Here is a 22,175-nt window from a genome sequence, read left to right as displayed (position 1 = left end):
CCATTCATCTCTCTCAGGTTCTACAAGGGGCAGCCACCTGCTTCTATGCCTTTATCGGTTTTGATATCATCGCTACCACAGGAGAAGAAGCTAAGAATCCCAACACTTCCATTCCGTACGCAATCACTGCCTCGCTTGTGACCTGCCTCACTGCATACGTCTCTGTGAGTAGCAGACCAACTGCTTTTAAATTGCACACTGTTCATGCTAGGGTAATAATAATAATAATAATAATAATAATAATAATAATAATAATAATAATAATAATAATAATAATGTAAAACATTTATTTGCCATTTGTGCACACCAAACTGGAAATGCTTTTTGATAGAAATGTTGTCCTCATTCATAATAAGATTTTACAGTATAACTGATGATCCTGGATCAACATATGGTTTAGCCAATCACCTGCAGCAGGCCATAAACCGATGATGTCACTATCCAGTTAATGTCAAGAGATTATGACGTGTTCTGAGCTGCTGTAAGCCTATGGCTTGTGAAATATCATTACTTTTTTTTTTTTACAACATTTTGATGTTTTTATTATAATATAAGAAAAAAAATAAAACATGTAATATGCAATAACTGTGTCAGTTATATACACTGTAATGAATTGGCATCTCATCCCATTGAACTGAATGGAAAAGCAAAGGCTGAACACAAAACACAAACCATAAGGTTCAAAGACCAACATTTTACAATTCAACTAAATACATCTTATGATGACCATAGTATTATTAACTTATCAGCCACTAGGAGAAGATTCGTTACAATCCTCCCCCACCCCATTTAATCAAAGCTCATCCTTGAGTGTCAGACAGTAGAGCATGAGACTCTTGATCTCAGGGTCGTGAGTTCAGGCCCCACACTGGGTGCCACTGTAATGAATTTAATAGAAAGGCATGCGAACCATAACGAGCAAGCTCTGTAGTCAAGAGGTAAGTATGTGTCTTATGATGATGTCATTATTATTAACTCATCAGCTGCTAGGAGAAGATCCAATAAAACATGCAATATACTGGGTGTCCTAACTACTTGTAGTCTAGTGGTACTCACTTGTAGCTCTTTCAATCCATTCCTGTCTAGGCATTTGTTCTAACCGTATCCTATATTATTACATTGAGCAGCCCAGAGCCCTATTCCAAGCCAGGTCTTGAACTGTGTAACTGGACTTACAGCAGGTGTTTAATCAAGTGGTTAATGACCTGGAAAACACTGAAAGAACCACTGGCTGTTTGTAGTGTAATGTGCATTAATGTCTACTCTTGTACATGTGAACCTTTAAATATACCATCAGTTTCATGAATATCAAACTTTATTAATCCCAGAACAGACTTCAACAGAACATCCTTTAAATAACTCATGAGTTAAAGCTTTGTGAATACAGTAGAGCCGTATGTTGCTACGCTCTTGTGTAGCAAACAGGACTGGTGATTAATCTACCAAAATCGTTTGCATTTATTTTGAATTCAAAGCAAATTAAAAATAGATTTTATAGCTTAGAGGAAGATCAATGGGGAGCATGGTTCAGGTTTCAAGTTAGAAAACAACATCAAAATACTTTCTTTATACTGGGTCATTGTGCATTCTGTGCACAAAGTCATTTTAAATCATTAATAACTAAGGCATTAAAATTAAATGAGGACAGCTGCCACACTGAAGTTCCTGCTTCTTGTTTCCATGGTTACGGTTTGAGGCAGCAGACCAAAAGTGCACTGTAAATAAGGACGAGAGAACAACAGAACACCAGTGCCATACCTGGTTAAGTCAACTAGTCTATTATTTGATATCCTATTTTAAGTCTTCTGTTGTGGATTCTTTAACTTGTCTAGTGATGTTGCATGAGGAAAGGATGGGTGCCAATAAGAATTACAAATGTCATATTTGTCTATTGATAGTGGCAAAGTCAAGGTGCCTTGCACCACTCGCTAGGGGCTGGATAAAATAAGTTTATATGCAACAAAGGGTATCCATAGTCAAGATTTATTCACCCAAATATTTGTAACTTTTGTTTGTGCAACATCAAGATTAAAAAGTGAACAAGTCAAATCAAGTTAGTAATGAAAAAGAGTGCAATACACCGATTCTATGCTGTCATGCACTTGTTATTAATTATTTAATTACTACATTAATTACTACATCAATCAGAAAAATCCAATATAAAACGATATGCTCACAGAAAGCCCATGGATACCAAATATATCTAAAGCAAATTAATCACAATATTAATTAAATATTTTCTAACCTAAGTTCTATTTGATTTTATTCGATAGTGCACCAATAGTAATCAAATATTTATAAAAATCAATCCCTCATTTATTTAATACTAAATAATCTCTTATGATCTATTGATAGTAAGCAAAGTATGCCCTTCATAGAAAAATAAATCACCTGCTGGTTGTCTATTGCTCTTTTTTGTAGTATTGAATCTACAATTTGACTAGGCATCGTATCATGAGTTGTATAGGAAAACGACATTTGAAAACCTCAATATTATGCTTTTTTCTGTAGCACTAATATACAGTACAGTGCTACAGAAAAACTAGACAAGCATACAAATTTAGTCAAATTTATTTCTCAAGCCAGTCTTGTTTCTGTTTCACAATATATCATGGGGATTTTTCTGTGAGATTTTTAACGCAAATACCCTTGCCTGTAACTCCCACATGGAAACTGAATTCTGTTTATTATCATAGCAGTAATACCTTAAAATGTTAAGTGTGACCCTCCCTTCCAGAATGTATTTGGTTATCCTCTATCTAGCTGGGCCTTTCCAGGTGTTTCCCCACTAGATCCCTTTAATTAATTAGATTTTTATACTAAAATGGGATAGGCGATACCTTCTCCTTGCCAGTGGTGTCCACAACCAGCTGGTTGAGACGAAGCCACAAGGAGCTGAGGTAGTTTGATCCAAGGGTCACAGTCAGTCAGTCGGGGTGTCAGCTGTTATAACTGACCACACTGACACAGGTCATTCGTTTCCACATATCTATTCATCTAAGCTCAATAGTAAAATGTTGTCCTGGAAAGACTGCAGCAGTATATACTCTACCATCCAACAAGTATTGGGACAGATGAATAAATCCAGAATGAATAGGCGTGACCCCCACTTTGACCTCTTGCACACGAAGCATATTGGTATCTCTGAATTGATCATTGTGCAACTGCCCACATTTTCAATTTCAATGTATTTTATTTATATTGCGCCATTCATACCACAGTATCTCAAAGCGCTTTACATGTAAGTTATAACAAAAAGAAGCATGCCATATCAAGAAGCAGTAACAATTACAAAATAATAATAATAATAATAATAATAATAATAATAATAATAATAATAATAATAATAATAATAATAATAATAAAGCTATTGAAGAAAACAGGAAATTAATAAAAATGATAAAATACAAAATTACAAAAATAAACATATTAAATAGATATAAACAATAATAATATTTGTAAGTCAGGTTAAAAAGAATAAACTATCAAAGCAAGTATTTAATCTTGACTTAAAAATATTGACCGAAGCAGCATTTCTAATAGAATAGAGCAAAGAGTTCAACAATCAAGGGCCATTATAACTAAATGCACTTTCTCTAAACCTGTGAACAGATTAATCAATACATTGTTATGCATTATTTAAAGATGTCTCACTGGGATGGATACCAAGGCATTTAGTAAGTCTGAGAGAGGAACAACGTGCTGCACCCAAACCAAAAAGTAAACACATAACAGTACATCAGGTTTTGAAAAGGACAAGATGAACCACATTAAGGGACTATTGCATTTAGAGTGTTAAACACAGAGGTTGGACAAAGCATTTGAAATGCCTTCTAAGACACGTAGGGTTTAGCGTCACCATGATAAAGTTAAATTCCTTCTTTAATTCAGGTGGGAATCTAAAATGTGACCCTTCGTGTCATCAGTTGAGACCCTACGAATATTGTACCATATGAACTTCTTTCCCATGCAAGCTGCTGTTTTTGCATTGGTTGTCCACAGAAAAGGTCCATGCATGCATGTTAGCTTTTCATTCTCTCTCCCCATGTGCAGGTGAGTGTGATTTTGACCCTGATGGTTCCCTACAATGACATTGATGCAGAGTCCCCGCTCATGGAGATGTTTGTGGTCCACGGATTTCATGCAGCCAAGTATATTGTGGCCATTGGCTCCATTGCTGGGTTGACTGTGAGTCTCCTAGGCTCCCTCTTCCCCATGCCCCGGATCATTTACGCCATGGCTGGAGATGGTTTGCTCTTCAGGTGTGTCCAAAATCCACATCAACTATCTTTGTAACCCACCACTGCAGGGCTTGTTTTTTAATTATTATTTTTTTTACTTTACACATATTTTTCAAGCATCACACTGTATCAACAGAAAGTCTGCACTTGCTGCTTCTTGTATGATTTCCTGCAGTAAAGGTCAATTTTCATGGTCTGACTGAAGGTCCATATTCTGGTAGATGATTTGAGTGAATCGTTTTCCATGAAGTAATAGTGTACGAGCAATTAAAGTACAAAAGAAGCAAAGAAGGTGTTCCAACCCCAACCAAGCAAAGAAATCTAGAAGCAGTGGCACATTCTTGAGAGGGATTAAAGTACAATATTAATCTTTTCTTTTTTAATTAAAGATGTTTTCTGAAATCGTTACCCTTTACTTAAAAGGTACAGAACTACTAATTCATTGCAACCTTTCCTGTAGGTTCCTGGCCCACGTGAGCAGCTACACGGAAACACCTGCTGTGGCCTGTGTCGTGTCCGGGTTCCTGGCCGCCCTGTTGGCCCTGCTGGTCAGCCTCAGGGACCTGATAGAGATGATGTCCATCGGGACCCTCCTAGCCTACACACTGGTGTCTGTGTGCGTCCTGCTGCTGCGCTACCAGCCAGAGAACGATATTGATGGCTTTGTCAAGTTCCTCTCTGAGGAACACACCAAGAAAAAGGAAGGGATCCTAGCTGAGTGCGAGAAGGAGGCCTGCTCTCCAATGAGTGAGGGGGAGGAGTACGGTGGGCCACCAAGCAACACTTGTGGGGCCAAAAACCTGCCGTCCCTGGGAGACAACGAAATGTTGATTGGCAAGTCTGACAAAACCAACTACAACGTCGATCATCCGAACTACGGCACCGTGGATATAACGTCAGGAATAGAGGCTGATGAATCAGAGAATATATACCTTATCAAGTTGAAGAAGCTGATTGGTCCTCGCTACTATACTTTGAGGATTCGGCTGGGCCTGCCCAGTAAAATGGACCGGCCCACTGTTGCCACCGGCCGTATTGTCACCAACTGCGTCCTGCTGCTTTTCACACTGAACGTCATCTTCTGCTCCTTCATCATCTTTGGATCCGATTACATCTCAGACCACAACTGGTGGGCTATTCTCCTGGTGGTCCTCATGGTTGTGCTGATCTGTGCCCTGGTCTTTGTCATCCTACAGCAGCCAGAGAATCCCAAGAAGCTCCCATACATGGCGCCATGTGTCCCCTTTGTGCCAGTCTTCGCCATGCTGGTCAACATTTACCTCATGCTCAAGCTCTCTGGCATCACCTGGATCCGTTTTACAGTCTGGTGCTTCATTGGTAAGTGGTGTGCACTTTATATGCATGGTTTTATTTTATAAATAACATGGTGATTTTTGAGGATACTTGAATCTTTTCATTTCCATTACTAAATAGCCCACAGTGGTAACTGTATCATATTCTGAGATACCAATGGTATTAATCAGTACTATGTTACAATATCAGAACCACTGTGTAGTTTGGGTTTCCAGTCCATTTCCTAATATTTTGTAATTCTTGTAACACAAGTGTTACTCCCATGTGAAAGGACATTGCAGTGCTTATTTAGTTTTCTTTTCATGAATTCAGCCCCTGTCAAGATTTTCTTTCACTGCAACTATGTGGGGATCCAATGCTGTACCATGGGCCATTATACCCTGTGGGGGGAGCAGCTTTTTTCACATCTCACAACTGCAGGGACTCTGCAATTTCAAAAAGAAAAACTAAACTAAATATCCTCTCTTGCACTGTTAGTTGTTAGTTGTCATTAAAGATTCCTATTTGGTTTAATTGGTGTCACTGTTAGGTTCAGCTGAATACACCCCTGTGAGTGCAAGCTAGTCTAGTAGTTGTAACAAATACATTCTCTGTTGTCTGAATTAGTTTAATTTAGTTGTCAAATAAAACATTCATAGAATACTAATGGAATTTGAAATAATGTTCTAATAAAACAGGCAAATGCAATCTGAGGAACATTTTAGTATCCAATAGCAGTTCTTGTTTTCTCTATCTCTATCATTTTTTTAATTTATTTTTTACTTTTGTTCTTATAATCACCAACCAATTGATTCTGTTGTAACAAATTGATTACATTTAGAAAAAGGACCAGGCAAACCTATTTTTTTCCAAACTGAGATCAAATCAATAGTTCTCTTGAGGGGCACATTAGTGAATAGTGATTCATAAGCATGGTTTGAATTCTGTTCTCTTTCTAATGTATTTTTTTTAAAGCTCATTAGTGAGCAGCTGTGCTGACAAAGAATGAAATGTTTGTTCATTGGTATGGTTTTCATAGCAGCAGCTATCCATGGGAGAATTTTTTTTTTTTTCAAAGTTGTTAATACGAATCAGGGGATGGACAAAAACCATTAGAAACATACCTGCCCTAACACTGTAATTAGGATAAGGCCACCATGGACAGCCAGGACAGCACTGATTCAACGTGACAAATGTGAATATTGTTCTGCAGGGATCTTCCTCAGGAATTACAGCCTACAATTCCTTCAGGCAAATATAAGAATGCAGCAGTTACACATATTAAATTTAAATGATGACATTGCCGCATGGTGCCTTGTTAAGTCTAACCTGGACCAAGAGATATGCAGTCCAAGACTTGTCCACTCAAACTTCCTCACAAAGAGGGGGAGTTCAGCTAGCAGTATTCTTGTAAACATTACATTACACACCATCGCTCTTGCTTTCCTATACTATACAATATTGTTCTTGTTAGAAGCCTAGACCATTCCAACCAAGTATAAACTGAACCAAATAAACTCCTGGAAAGGTCCTAAAGCACTAAAATCATATCATCTTCCCTATGAAAGTGTAACTTGGTACTGCTTACAAATACCAGTTATTTTAACGAATGTAGTCCTCTTGTTTTGAATCAATTTGTTGATAATTTCTGTTGCATCATCACATCATGGTGACTTCTTAAAACAGATGTTGAAAGTACCTCTTTGGCCTCCAAAGAGCTCTCAAACATGTCTCCTGCAACACTGCCCCTAGTGGATGTAAGAAATACATCAGAACAAATGTGGTATTTCGTATATCTACTGGGGGGCAGGGTGTTGCAGGTGGATAGGTTAATGGTTACATTTGAGGCCACAAGGTTTTTAAATAGTCACCTGGATTTGATGATCGTAACAGAAAATGACATGCAGTGTAAATCTAAACAAGAAGAAGACTACATTAGTTTAGATGACGGTGACATTTCGTTCCCATACCAAACTGCTCTTTAAACCTGGAATGGAACCGGAGGACCAGTTTGCCAACCTGTGCTTTCCGTGTCCAAAAAGTGCCTCAGAATATGCATGCATTTGTTATCGACTCCCCTGTGTGTGTGATTCTCTGCAGGCATGCTGATATACTTCGGCTACGGGATATGGAACAGCACACTGGAGATCAGCGCCAGGGAAGAGATCTTTCAACAGAGTACTTATCAGCGCTACGACGGGGATGTGGATGATAGCTTCACTGTGGACGATGGCTTCGGCTACCCAGAGGAGGGGGGCAGCCAGCACCAGGACTGGGGTGCTCCGGAGGACCGTGGGTACCATTACCAGCAGCAGCAAGCCATGCCTGACAGTGTAGACAACAGGACCTCGTACAGCAGTAAACCCAAAAGCAAAGGGAAATCTAGTCGGAATTCTGAAGCCCTGATCGCCAATGACGAGCTAGATTACTCACCGGAGTAAGAATGTATTAGAATGTGTTTAATGTTAAAACAGCCCTTAGGTTAGAATGTTTGCTTTTTTATTTTGAAAGGTTTTTTTTTATTTTATTTTATTTTTTGCTATATATTTATTTTGATTTTTACAGCCCTCAGGCAGCGTTCTATAGTTAAACTGTGTTTGAAGCTATTTGGAAAATCTGGGATTCAGTTTACCCACACATACCAAAATGATCGCAGAAAAAATTTAATTGTTAGTGTTGGCTCAATTTCCAACAAACTGCTGCATTGGTTTCCATCCTGCATTTGGTTTAAAACATGAAAGTTCTAGAAAAGTTTTTACTTCAATTTATGGTTGACTTTATTGCCTTCACAGAAAATACCGATGTAATGCTTGTGTAGAGCTCTTTACTGTAACCCCACTTTGGCAATTTGTCTTAATATTGGTTATATGGGAAGCACTGGTTCTCCACAGTGACAGATGGGCCCATATAACTAGGCCATGTCTGGCATTAAAACGTTTGGAGTTTAATATCTAGACAGTTTTGAAAATGTATGGCATACTTGACTACCAGTATAGCTGTAATTAATGCTAAAACAGGGTATCTAGTTGGGTATCTACCGAAAGCTGTTTCCTCTACTGACATTACATGACATCTAGCTCAAGGGTGTGTGTGTAAACAAATAGTAACTGGACTTTGCTTGCAATAGTGCCTTCATGAGTCGGTGTTGTGTGCGTTAACTTTTCCCTTAATTATCCTCCAGAGATAGTTCTACTGTATCTGGGAAAAGGGACAGCTTTAAGGTGTTATTTTTGGACTGGGTTTGTGCATTTTATCTATGGAGATGTACCTCACTGTTCTAAACCCTATCTAAACCCTGTCCTTTGCAAGCAGCCTGAATTTGTATATATTGCTAATAGTCTGATGTACAAGTCGAAGGGTGTGTAAAAGTTAAATGTGACTTGCTTGTATTTCTCCACCAAAAAAAAAAAGTAAGCATGAGTGGGAGTTCAATGGTTGCACTGAATGTTGGCTGTGTCTTAATTTGCACCCCATCCTACAAGAAATGCTTTTCCATTCCTAATTCTTAGGGGAAGCTACTATGTCCCTTTGTTTATTCCCTTCCTCAAGCTGTCTAAATTTCCCTGAAATATGTTGATGTTGAAATGCATGTCAAAGCAAAAAGGGATGCAGGAGATTTAGGGAATAGCCTCAATGTTCTTCCACGTTTTGTTTTAGGTGTTTTCACTTACATTAAACGGCAGGTAATTAATTAAAGAGCCTTAAGGATGTGGAAGCAATTGTAATCACTTTAATTAATCCATGTTATTAATGATACTTGCCAACAGTGAGTAAAGTCAAACAAACATATTTATTAAGCTTACATTATTCAATTATTAGCCTCCATTGATTACTGCTAATATAGAAATACACAGTTATAGCAAATCTACTCCTAGACGGAATATACAACTCAGCTAGTTTAAAAACAGTAAGAGAATAGGTGTGCAGTATCTGCCTGAACTGAGGGTTATTCTTTCAGGAACAGGAGTGAAGGATGTCCTCTTGAATCTCCCGAATAGCGCAAGAAATGTATCAAGGTTCAGTGTATTTATATGCTACAGCTCCAACTCTAGGGTGAGGCCCTTATGCGTACAAAGCTAATTGGATTTGTGTTGAGCATTGATTGGTTAAGGAGTTGCTATGTTCCCATCCCTTGCACTTCAACCTTTTTATGTTCACTCTGCCACGTAAACAACCTTGATAGGACCGGTTTTAGCCAGACCACTGGCTTGTTATTGTGGTCCACACCCTGTGTACATGAACTTTCATTACCCTTATTTCAAACATACAATTTGGCCCTTTCTTATGTTCTTTGAATATTATAGTATATTGTTTTGGACTTGCTATACTACATTTATAAATGGGAAGTCAAGGCCAAGGCAGGGTTGACTAGGCCTCTCATTGGCATTAGCTGTGCGTGTATTAGCAAAACCACTTCAATTGCATACATGCCAACAGTCCCCATATGGTCTTGATTTCCTAGCAAATGTCCCGCGTCCCGATGCATAGGAAGAAAGTGCCGATATTTACCGATAGAAAAAAAAAATCATTTATTCTGCACAGTACAGTTAGTGAAAACCACACGCTGTGCTCTTCGTGCGGCTGACACAGCTGATCACTAACTTATACAAAGGTAAGAACACTTCATTATGTCTATTTTTACTGTCATGGTGGTCGGGTCGTGTTGAGTGTTTTTTGCGTATGACTCCTCCCATGTATATGATGTATATGAACCCCCCACGACCCCCAGAGACCAGCGTCCCGCTGAACAGTTTCCAATTGTTGGCAAGTAGACAATTGGACATCTGTACACCAGTATTTATCTGTTTTGTAGCACAGCAACCAGAAGATCCATAAAGTAAACAAGGCATGTTAGGGTTCCCTGGAGGTATTTAGGCCCCTTTACAGAAAACAAGCCAGTTTCCTGACGGTTTTGCATAATGCACACAATTTTTTTTTACAGGTGTTTAATAACTATTTTTGTCACTGTGTTTTTTAGAACTGTTTGTGATTTTTGTCAAATGAGAGGTTATCCTCTAACGCTAAATCATGAACACCTCAGAATTTGACTTCCACACTGCAGTGAAAAAAGGTGTTATTTTTTCTTCTAGAACAGAGACATTCAGTATAATACTCTGCAACAGCTTTGGAATTATAATTTAGGCCCAACAGGCTGAATTGAAATACTGTATGGTATCAGTGTGTTAAATTATGAACCTGCAAAACTATTTTGTTATAGTACGAAACAAGTGTTGTCATTATTGCTTTTAAAGTCAGCTACTGTGTGTTTCTCTTATCTCTGAATGAAACCGTATCCAGTCCAACTTGTAAATCTTTCAGTCATTCCAGTTTCTTCGGTCTTTGTTTGAAAATGTTGAAATTGGCTTTTTGCATATTAACATATCTATCTATCTATATATATATATATATTTTCTGCTGTATATTTTGCAGTTCTGGTATGATGGTTCTGTACTATGGTTTGTTTATTTTTTCTTGCGTTTCCTTTGCTCTTTGGTGCACTGTATAATGAGATATTGTGCAGACTCATGCAACAATGAAACTATTTATTGCAGATACAGAATAGAGTGGCTCTTATTTTAACGTTTTTGTTTTGATGACAATATATCATTACCTGCTTTCAAATAAATATTTCACAAAAAGTGTATATTTTACTAAAAGCATACACCAAGTTTACTCTCGTCATTGGTGTATAATAGCAAGGGTTTCAAATCAGCAGTTCTTAGGTCTTCCTGAGGACCAGTAGAGGGCAAATTGAGGATACACATCCACAACAAGCTCCCCTGTGGACCTGTATTTTAATTTGTAAGGAACAAGGGGTAACTCTTTTGGTTATATGGCACACATTACTTACCAGTTGTTTGGAAAGTACAGTGTAAGTATAGATAGAATAATTCTATATTTATACATTTGTCCTTTATATAATTTCATTTTCCTTAAATTGATTGTAACTAGCAAAATAATTATTGCATGCTCTAGTCTCTAATGTGCAGTTTACTATAACAGATGTTTCTATCAAAACTGCATATTGGAGATCTATATTATATCACAATTGGAAATGCACAACATTTTTTGTTCGCTACAATCACAATATTAAGTGATCAGAGAAAACTCATTACTGTCTTCTGTGCTGAGCCTATACTCACAATATATTTTCAACACAATCATAGATTGCTTTAATACTGTTTTGCTCACACACTGTACCCTGGGTCATGAATCAAATCTATGGAATGTACCCCTTCACACATTTGTGTGAACTATGCATCAGCTGCAGAGTCACTTACAACTACGTCTCACCCGAAAGACGAAGTGACTTGCTCAGGGTCACACAATGAGTCAGTGGCTGAGGTGGGATTTGAACCGGAGACCTCCTGGTTACAAGCCCTTTTCTTTAACCACTGGACCACACAGAAGACAATATATCACAGAAGACAATTACAGTAAGCAATGAGCCTGTCCTAAACATTGCATGATGTGAGGTTATGCTTTAATAGGTTCAGTGAACTCACAACGAAGTTCAATGAACACAATAATGTAGTAATTAGCTTGTGTCTACTGCTACATGGTAATGTATGGGTACGTGTTACATGGGGAGTTCCTCATTTTGAGAACTATGAGTGAACTATAATTTAGACGGCTGATAATATCACAGTATTTGATTGCATCGCAGCAGGTCCCAGAGGGAAAATTGTGACGATAGGTAAATGTGTCGGTTTGCTTGGCTATATATTACTTGCTTTCTTTAAAAAAATAATTACGTAACATTGGGATTGCAGGGGCAGGGATATAAAGCTAGCACTGTTGCAGGGCGGGAGAAAAAAATGTTGTGCGCAAGGTGTGTTGCGGGAGATATGGTTGAGCTGAGCAAGAGAGAGACAGAGAAAGAAGAAAGTTTTTAAAATATGGCAGCACGCTACTGAAGACAACAAGTTTAGCTGTGTTTTGTTTGTACTGGTCATCAATGTCTCTTTCACTTCTCAGAGAAATAGTTGAGAATGTCTTATATATGCCTCAAATGAGGTGTATTTCAAACAAGACATATTTCTGAAACATGAGAAAGAGAAACAAGTTAAAAACAAAAAACACAAAATAGAAATACTTATAATGTTACCCACTTTCTGAAATGTTTAGTGTGTATTCCAAAATATTCAGAAAAAAACTGAATAATAGTCAGTCGATTCCTGTGTGCCAAGTGCCGCATTGGGAAAGCAAACCATTCTTTTAATCAGGTTTCTCAATCTGTTTTTGTCCTGTGCCATCGTTCTTGCTTCATTTAGAGTGATGCCAGGTCTCAAGTGGGCGGCCTCATTTTCTTCTGCCCTCTGCACATGGAGTTTCTGTCTTTGTGTAGCAGATGTCCAAGCCAATTCTAGCATCTTAATATAACTGTTTCCGCCACACACGTTGCATTGCACTGTCAGAGCAGCTCCTCAGTGCTGACTTTCATTGGCACATGATAGACAGTATCTTTAAACCATTTCTGTCTCTATTGAGATAAAGCTGAAGGACGCAATCTATTATAATGTGGATAAGAACCTTTTCACATATATTCCAGTAAATTGTGGAATATACATTTTAAATTCAATAGAAACATTTTAGTAGCATTTAAAACATTTTAGTATCTTCTTTGTCTCGAGTGTGTAGCTCAAATGCATTGCTCTGTTGCTGCTCAAGTTCTGAAATATGTTTGAAATGTGCCTCTCTTGTTTCTCAAGTAGCAGAAAAAAATAACATTTGCGACATGCATCAGATTTATATGAGAAGAAATTGAGATTGTCAGCACGACTGAAAAGTGAGAGATCGAGATGAAAAGCACACTTTCTTATTGGGATGATTCATATCAGGAAAACACTTCCCTATCTAAATAAAGTAAGATGCATAGCTAAACATACCACCACAGACATACAGAACCTCTCTTCTGAAATTCAAACTTGGGATGGAACAACACCATGGAACCAATGTGGGGATGTGGAAGTTTAATTATATATACAGATACAAAATCCAGTAAAATATGGAAAGAAAAAAAAGCATATTAAAATCTACCAATCTCATAATTACTTGGCATGGTAAGGCTTTCAAGTTCACAAGAAAGCAAGTGTGTAACCCTGCATGTCCTGAATGTATTTACAGAAGATTATTTTTAAAGAGGCTAATTGCATTACTTAAGTTAATACAGGGTTTGGAAACCAACAAAATCAACCCAACTAGTGTCCATTTAACAGGGATCAACAGCAGTTCATGGTTCAGAGTACTACAATCCTCTTATATACGGATAATTGTCTGTGCTGCTGTCCTTATTGTACATTGACAAGTGAATTGGAAGACATATTCTTCATGGAGTAACAGAAAGAATGCTTAATTCCAATTCATTAGGTTACTGTTTTGTTTTACGATTTCACTTTTTCAAATTAAAAGCAGGTGACAGAGCTAATAGATCTGTTTCTGTGCACAATTCTATGTACAATAAAAAAGAAATAAATGTCTTACCATTCAACATAGTATTATATTATTATCATAATAACATATTAGTATCATAATAATGATCATTCATTACAACAGGTCAAAACTATAAAACAACAATCAGGCAATGGATAGTCGCAGCTGTCCTTCAACTTCCAATATCTTATTATTATTTACTTCTTAGCAGACACTCTTAGCCAGGGCGACTTACAATTGTTACAAGATATCACATTATTTTTACATACAATTACATTGTTTTTTTTTACATACAATTATCCATTTATACAGTTGGGTTTTTACTGGAGCAATCTAGGTAAAGTACCTTGCTCAAGGGTACAGCAGCAGTGTCCCCACCTGGGATTGAACCCACGACCCTCTGGGCAAGAGTCCAGAGCCCTAAGCGCTACTCCACACTGCTGCCCATCTTAGCTTTTCCCTGACAGCAGCCTAGCAAGTGGACTTACTAATTAGTTAGTTTCTTGATTGATTGACAATGAGTCAACAGCCCTATCTCTCCTATTCCAGATACCATCTCATCTGGGAGAATGTGGCTGACACAGACTGACACTGTGTACATAGATACAATTTATACTGTAAAGTTGTAAAGCTGAGAATTGTAAATCTTATTCTTATTTTATATTTCAGAGTTGTGGAGTCAAGAATAGTAATTGACATCCGTAACTATAAACAATCATGCTAAATTTAGAAATAATAAAACAAACTATATGAATCCTATGCACCCTCTATCTGACCAATTATATCAATCAGAATACATTTCAGGTAAGTAAATAGTCATATGAAAAACATTCCATTGACACAAAATTGAGAGCCACAAACTGTAACATGTAATTTGTTCTTGTCTATGGCAGTGATTCTCAATCCTGGTCCTGGGGGACCACTGCCCTGCTGGTTTTTGTTCCAACTGAGCTCTCAATTACTTAATTGAACTGTAATTGAACTAATAATTTGCCTAATCTGAGTTCTTAAATTATTTTAAACAGATGGAGATTTCAAATTAAATATAAAATTGTATAAGGAACTTGAAATCTCCAGTTTCTTATAAGCTACACAATTGAAAAAGTCAAATTAAGCAAATTATTAGTTCAATTGAGGGTTCAATTAAGAGAGCTCAGCTGGAACAAAAACCAGCAGCCAAGTGGTCCCCCAGGACCAGGATTGAGAACCACTGGTCTATGGAGTATTTTTTATTAAAATTAATTGGTTTCACAATTTCCTGGTAAGCATTTTCAAATTTACCACTTTATTTAACATTAGAAGTAGTCCAACTTCGCCAATGCGCTTTTTGGCTTTGTTTATTTTTTCCATTGTGTTTAGGTGTATAACAATACAGATTATTGTCCGTTGTATTGTAATGGGAGAGCTTTGTAATTAGACACAATCCAATTTATTATCAGAGTGTTTTTTTTTTCTTTCTTCACCAGTATATCACATGCTGTCTCAGGAGAACTGTGAGTATGAGTGTGAAGGAAGCATTTATAATTTCCCTCACAGACCAATTCAATCCGACAAGCATAGAATGAGCTGTAATTCAAAGTGACAGTTTTCACACTCTGCCATCACACCTCTTTGATTATTACGATTTGTGCTTACAGACAAGCTTGAGGGGGGCTTTTATCTCTCACGCACACAAAAAAGCATGAGGTCATCTGTTCTCTGGTCTTCTGATCAGATCTGTATGACTTGCGTTGCCATGATACACACTATTGGGTTTTAAGTACAAAGTGTATCATTTCTTCCTGACATCAATAATAAAAACCTAGTGACTTAGGGAGGTATTTTCAAATCTTGGTCATTTGATTTTGAGTAACTGTAACTGTTTTAATTTTAGGTATAAATACATATGCTTTCTGTTTGTAGTTCAGCTTTAAACAGAAACCATCTCCTGCAAATCACCAGGATTAAAGAAGACCTTGTGATTTTCTTCAACACTCCATGCTCATAAGCCATTGTTTCAATCAAGGCTGCCCTAACTGCCAACGGGGGTAGTTATGTCTTAAAAAATTGTGCAAACCTGCCGTTTTATGATGCCAACTGCTAAGTGGTTAGTACTGTGTACTAATCACTGTATCAGTTTATCATTTTCCAGCTGCATAGCGCAGGAGCCCCTTCTAAATTGAATTCCCTTGGTTTTGGTTTCATCCAGGGGTTGTTGAAGGCCTAACATGACGGATGCCACAGGGTGGGTAGGACTGCGTCAGAGTGTGCTGGAGTTTGATCAAGGGGTGGTGGCGGATTTTAGGGTAGTTTCTAAACTCTGAGCAGCTCAGGGATAAGGGATAGTTAAGAGTTGGACGTAGCCAGCGGGGAAGTGTGTGACTAGGTAATTCTGCCTGCACAGTGAGACCTACAGGAAAACTCATAAGTATGTGACAAAACACATTCTGTTGGGTTTGAACCAAAATGTTTTAATGCAAATGAAATGTACTTGAGATGCACAACATCAGTGGTCATGTCTTAACGAATATAAAATTGTTTTTTTTGAGTGTGTGACCAGTTCCGACTCCACAGATATCAACAATTAAGCGAGGTATGCATGGATGGTTAGTATACCATGGGTAAGAACTTTTATGACTTTGAAGACAGTCTTTAGTGTACAAAGCCCCTTATATTGGCCTTATATTTGATGTGCACAAATGCATTCATGATTTTATAGATATGATAGACCTTCAGAGTGAATCAGCACAAATAATCAATAAACAGATGGTGCTCCTCTGGGCTGAAAATGGTCTCATTCTCCATTGATTAAAAAAAAAAAAAAGATTATTCCTACTTAATGATGGCAAAGCTTTACAGATACATAAAGAAGATTCTACTTTCTCCTTTTTTAAACCTTTTGTCCAAGGAATAATGCAGCCTTTAATAACTGCTTAATTGTTTGCAGTACAAAAAAACGTTTTCTAAAGATTAGTAATGAAAGTGGTGGGGTAATTTAGAAGACAGAAATTGTTGGAATTAATAAGAATCTGTTTGACCACAAACCTGTCAATCAGACGTAGGTCTGAGTTCATTTGCGATTTATAACACATCTGAGCAGCATGTATTTCTCACACTTGGTTGCGGTTTGTAGAACCTACAATGTGAAAGTAATCATGTAAAAAGTCACTATCTTCTCTAAGTGTCATTCTTTTGTGAATAGTATTCATATGCTATAAAGAGTAATCGAACTGTAAACTTTTAACAAGGAGAACTGCACCGATATAATATAATACAAGTTGTGACCACCTCCCCTCCTACATTGATATTTTCATCAGGACATTCCCCCTTCTGTCATCACTTATTTTTTTTTATTTTTTTTTAACACAGGGTAGTTTGATTGAATTTTAACAACTGTATATTGTCAGGGAATAGTAAGTTTGAATCCGGTATATCATTATTGTTATTACTTATTTATTAGAAGACGCCTTTATCCAGGGGGACTTACAATTGTTACAAAATCACAGTACAAAGTATCACATTACAAAATATCAAGTATACTGCTAGGGTTGCCATCTGGCTGGTTTATTTACTGTGCCAATCTTTTATAAATTATTATTAATATTATTATTATTATTTGTAGTAGTAGTAGTAGTAGTTATTTGTATCATATTAATAACATGGATGTATTTTTTTTTATTACATTATGTGTTTCATATGCAATATTAAGCAGTGTACATTTTAAAATAAACTATGAACCAGGACCGTTGGGTGTCCCCAAGGACCAGAGATGGGAGGCACTACCATCTGGAAAGTCTCACTCTTTGGTCTGGAAATCTCACTCGTTGGGATAGCCAACCCTTGACATCTCTGCTCATGACTAGCAAGCCTATTGACTATGCTTGCTTTCTGATAAAAGTAAAATACATATAAGGATAAACTATGGACAGATGTAATTTGAAATGTCCAATTGTATTTTTAGGCTCAGCTCACTGCTACCACCCCTGCACTGACTCAGAAGCGGCGAAGACGAACACACGCTGTCCTCTGAATCATGTGCCGTCAGCTTCTTTTCACACTGCAGACTCGCCATGCAGCCAACCCAGAGCTACAGGTCTGGGCAGCTTACAGGCAAGTCCACAGGGGTTGCAGTGAGTTGAGGACATCCTGGCCAACCTAAGCCCTTCCCCCCCGGGCGGCACGCGGCCAATTGTGCGCCGTCACATGGGAGCGCCCGTTCACGGTCAGCAGTGGAATAGCCTGGACTCAAACCAGCAACCTCCAGGCTATAGTGCGTATCCTGCACTCCATGCGGAGTGCCTTTACCGGATGCACCACTCAGGAACCCTGTGTATTCAGTTTTAAAATTAATGGCTTAACTGGCCCTATTCACAAACCTTTAAGGAATGTGTAGTTAAGGATTATTATTTTAAAGGCAAATTTCATAAAATAAGTGTATTCTAATTTTTCAACAACTGTTTAACCTATGAAAAGTCTAAAAGTATTGTGAATAGGCCTCATTTAAAAATACATACAAACAGACACAATGTGAAACAATGAAAACAAAGCAAAGTATATGATATTTTGTTATTTTATTTGCACATATACAATCTAAATACAGCTGTACAAAACTCTTGAGAGTGTTGTGTGTACATTTGATCAACCACCGTTCAAAAGAACTGCACTGACTTCCCTCAGTTGATCCTTGTTTTCAAACCTGAGAACAATTACGTTTTGAAAGGATCTACTGAAATCCTGGTTGCCAAAAACTCAAAAGTTGCACAGTAAAAAAGTGAATGGAATTGTATTTCTCTGTCATTTCTACATTGTATTGTGCTGATTATAACTTCATGTGTCATGTTAATTTATTAATTGAATTCTACTCTTGCGTAAGTAAGTTAGTATTTCTCCTGGAATATGTGAAAATGATCTCACTCCATTGTTGCTTATAAATACTGTATGAAATTAATTTAAGTCCAAAAGCAATAATTATGAAACAAGCGATATAAAAGTTTATCTCAGTATTTTTGCAGTTTCCCTATGCTTTTCCCATAGTTATACTATGCATTTCCCATAGTTTACCCTTGTTTGCCATGTGTACCATACCTCGCTATTCTTTACCATGCTTTCACTATGCTTTATTACACTTTGCTATGCTTTTATGATGGTAAATATTTACACAGGATGTCTGCAAACTGTATGTCTGGTTTACCAGTAATGCAAAGCCACACTGGTGGTCAGTACTGGGTGTGTCCCTCATTTTGTGAGCCCTGTATGCTCACTGAGGTCCTGGATCGGACTAAGAGGAATGGCATTTCACCCCCCCTCAACTGAGTGTGCAGTCAGGTCAGGAGATCAGGCGGGTCATGGCATGGCCATGTTATTGCGCTGGAAGAAGCGGTGTGTGCGTGTGTGCGTGCGTGTGTCAGGCCATGTCAAGCTGTGCAATGCCCTGCTGGAATCAGACTCCTGCTGCTTCAGTTAGTTGGACAGGCTTCGTCTTTGTGGTCACAATGGATTTTAACTGTCTTTGCTCCTTGGCCATGGCTGTTATTTCTTGAAAATGCTAACTTGGTTAACATCTGGTATTGATAGAGTATGAACTCCTGTTAGGCTCCAGTAGTGTTGCAGAAACCAAATAGGATCACAGCTTTTACCTCTGACGCTTGCTGAAGCTCACACGGTGCATCTACCTATAGCATGTGTACAAGTGACAACTGTATACCCAATCAAAATGTGCTGCTTAAAAGTTTGTTTGTTTGTTTCATCAGTGATTTGTATTGTAATTAGTAACTATTTTGTATATTTGCACTGCAACTGCTGAACAGAGCTGATACATTAGATTGCTTATCCAGGCTTCAATTTGATTCCCTTAACATCCAAAAATTTTGACAAAAAGGGCTTTAACGTAATATAGTTTTACAAAAATATACAGTACTTTGCACGTGGCCCCAGGGGGCACAGTCTTTATGATACAATCCACCTTCACACGTGGGCATTCTTGGCGTGGTTTGGAGAGGCTGACAGAGCCGCTCGGTGCTTGGAATAGTAGTAGCGGTTCTCACTGTACTCAGGAGAGTCTCCAGAGCAGCAGCTGATCATCGAGCCTCCGAACAGGCAGAGCGCTGCGCCGATCCAGCCTGCGTACAGAGAGTACCCGAACGTCACCAAGCCTGATTCACGGTGCGATGCGATCGGGAACCACACAGTGGGTATAATGCTGCAGATAGCTGGGGAAAAAAAAAATAACAAGGAGGTTCTTTAGAACTAGTTCTGATGCTTTTAAAACACCATTCACCTATTTTCATAAGTATGTTGTAGATAATCTAGTTTAACAGACTTTTTTTTTTTTGGGGGGGGGGGGGGGTTGCCTACCATTAAATAAATGTTTTCTAGTACAACAGTACTAATTAGAGGTAAGAAAATCTATTATTATTATTATTATTATTATTATTATTTATTTATTTATTTCTTAGCAGACACCCTTATCCAGGGCGACTTACAATTGTTACAAGCTATCACATTATTTTTTTTACATACAATTACCCATTTATACAGTTGGGTTTTTACTGGAGCAATCTAGGTAAAGTACCTTGCTCAAGGGTACAGCAACAGTGTCCCCCACTGGGGATTGAACCCACAACCCTCTAGTCAAGAGTCCAGAGCCCTAACCACTACTCCACACTGCTGCCCTACAATTCATTATTTATTCATATTTTCATTTAAAGAATATATACCTTTTCTTTGTATTAACGTGGAAATTAAAATGTGGATATTGTGCCAGAAGGTCATTTAAAACAATGATGAAGTCTACAGCATTAAAATCAGTACAGTAAATTATGTTTTTACCTTCCTGTACCACAAGAAACAATTGTGGGTAGTATCAGATTAGGTTGTTGCCACCAAAACTGGATCGGTGCAGTCTGAGACCTTACCTATCAGTAGAATGAGAACGCCTCCCACCACAGAACGTTTGTATTTAATGGATTCTGGCTCGCTGCCCAGATTGATGCACGGTAGAGACATCATCACGAGGAGAATGGCAGGCAGTCCCAGGATAGAGGCTGAGATCATCAGGGCTCGAGACGTCTGGATGTAGGCTGGAAAATATTTGAGAATGCTCTATATTTTCACTTTTACAAACAACGTATTTTACTAACACAATCCGTGCAAAAATGTAAATAACACGTTGCTGGCGTTGGTACCATGAAAATGTCGTCCATCACCTACATCCACTGCATGTAGAATAGAATAACGTGTGCATACACGGTGTCATCAGAGCCGTGGCATTCTCATGATACTGCAATATGCCTAGACAAGAACTCTTTCTCCTTTGACACTGTCTGGTGAGGGGAAACTGGATAATAATGTTTTTAAACGTTTATAAATCGATAATGAGGACAACAACTTCAAAACAAATATTACTTTGTAAATGTACTAGTAAAATACGTTTACCAAGCTATGAAATTAGTCACATGAGTTAATTATGCTAAATACACGTCTAACAACAACAATTAAGAGACGCAGAAATGCATAGGTCACATTTTTTGTTCTTCTTAAAAACAGATAAAATAACCCATTTCTATTGCAGAATGGAGCATGTTCCCAATTTGCAAGCAGCATTTAAAATGAAATATATATTCCTACCTGGTAGTAAAAGTATATCGGTTAGCGACCGGCAGTGGTACAGATCAGTGGACAGCACACAGTCTTCCCAGAGACCTCTAGTCCCCAGCTCGTCCATTTTCTTGCAGGTGGTAATATCGAACCTACAAGTCACGACCCACTCACTGGTGGCAGTCGCGATAATGATCCCAATCCATCCGAAACAGCTGAGCAAAAACCCTGACATCTGCACACAGGTGGAAGCCATTGGAATACAAGTAAAATTATCACCTTTAAAAAGTTTCTCGATACAAATAATAATTATTGTTATTAAAAAAAACTTTGAATATGTGGCTAAATCTGAATGTGTGTAAATGAAAATAAGACAATTGCATCCCAAACATTCAAACCAGAAAGAGTAAACTGTAGTAACGATGAGTTCACGGGATCCAAAAGAAAGAAAATGAACAGAATACCTCAACTGGGAATAAAACTTCACCGTTATCTTTAATAACCAATCGCTGATGAAGAAAACAAACTCTGAAAAACTTTCAACCAATAGGATTGATGGGAGGAGAAGTGGGCATCGCAGTGATAACTTTCCAGAATGAAATGATGCTGTTTTTACATTTAGTGTATGTTTTT

At 37.9% G+C, this 22,175-nt stretch overlaps 2 protein-coding genes across 2 annotated transcripts in view; one reads left to right on the top strand and one right to left on the bottom strand.

Annotated features, from left to right (window-relative positions):
- LOC117416708 (probable cationic amino acid transporter) overlaps positions 1–11,196 on the top strand; it is a 36,206-nt gene extending 25,010 nt beyond the window's left edge. The window contains exons 5-8 of the mRNA XM_034028072.3: positions 18–164; positions 4,054–4,262; positions 4,702–5,579; positions 7,635–11,196. Coding sequence (XP_033883963.3) covers positions 18–164; positions 4,054–4,262; positions 4,702–5,579; positions 7,635–7,975 — 1,575 coding nt within the window. The 3' untranslated portion in view covers positions 7,976–11,196. The remainder of the gene's footprint in view (positions 1–17; positions 165–4,053; positions 4,263–4,701; positions 5,580–7,634) is intronic.
- Positions 11,197–18,498: 7,302 nt separating this feature from the next.
- On the bottom strand, positions 18,499–22,110 carry LOC117417335 (claudin-11-like). The gene is made up of 3 exons (XM_034029408.3): positions 21,573–22,110; positions 20,861–21,025; positions 18,499–20,155 (listed from the first exon to the last, which is right to left on the bottom strand). Exons 1-3 carry the CDS (start codon positions 21,796–21,798, stop codon positions 19,911–19,913), a joined length of 636 nt encoding a protein of 211 aa, XP_033885299.2. The 5' UTR covers positions 21,799–22,110; the 3' UTR covers positions 18,499–19,910.
- Between the last annotated feature and the right edge of the window lie 65 nt (positions 22,111–22,175).

The sequence above is a fragment of the Acipenser ruthenus genome, chromosome 12 (genome assembly GCF_902713425.1).
Source record: "Acipenser ruthenus chromosome 12, fAciRut3.2 maternal haplotype, whole genome shotgun sequence".
In the NCBI taxonomy this organism is placed as follows: domain Eukaryota; kingdom Metazoa; phylum Chordata; class Actinopteri; order Acipenseriformes; family Acipenseridae; genus Acipenser; species Acipenser ruthenus.
This window is presented reverse-complemented; position numbering and strand designations above follow the sequence as displayed.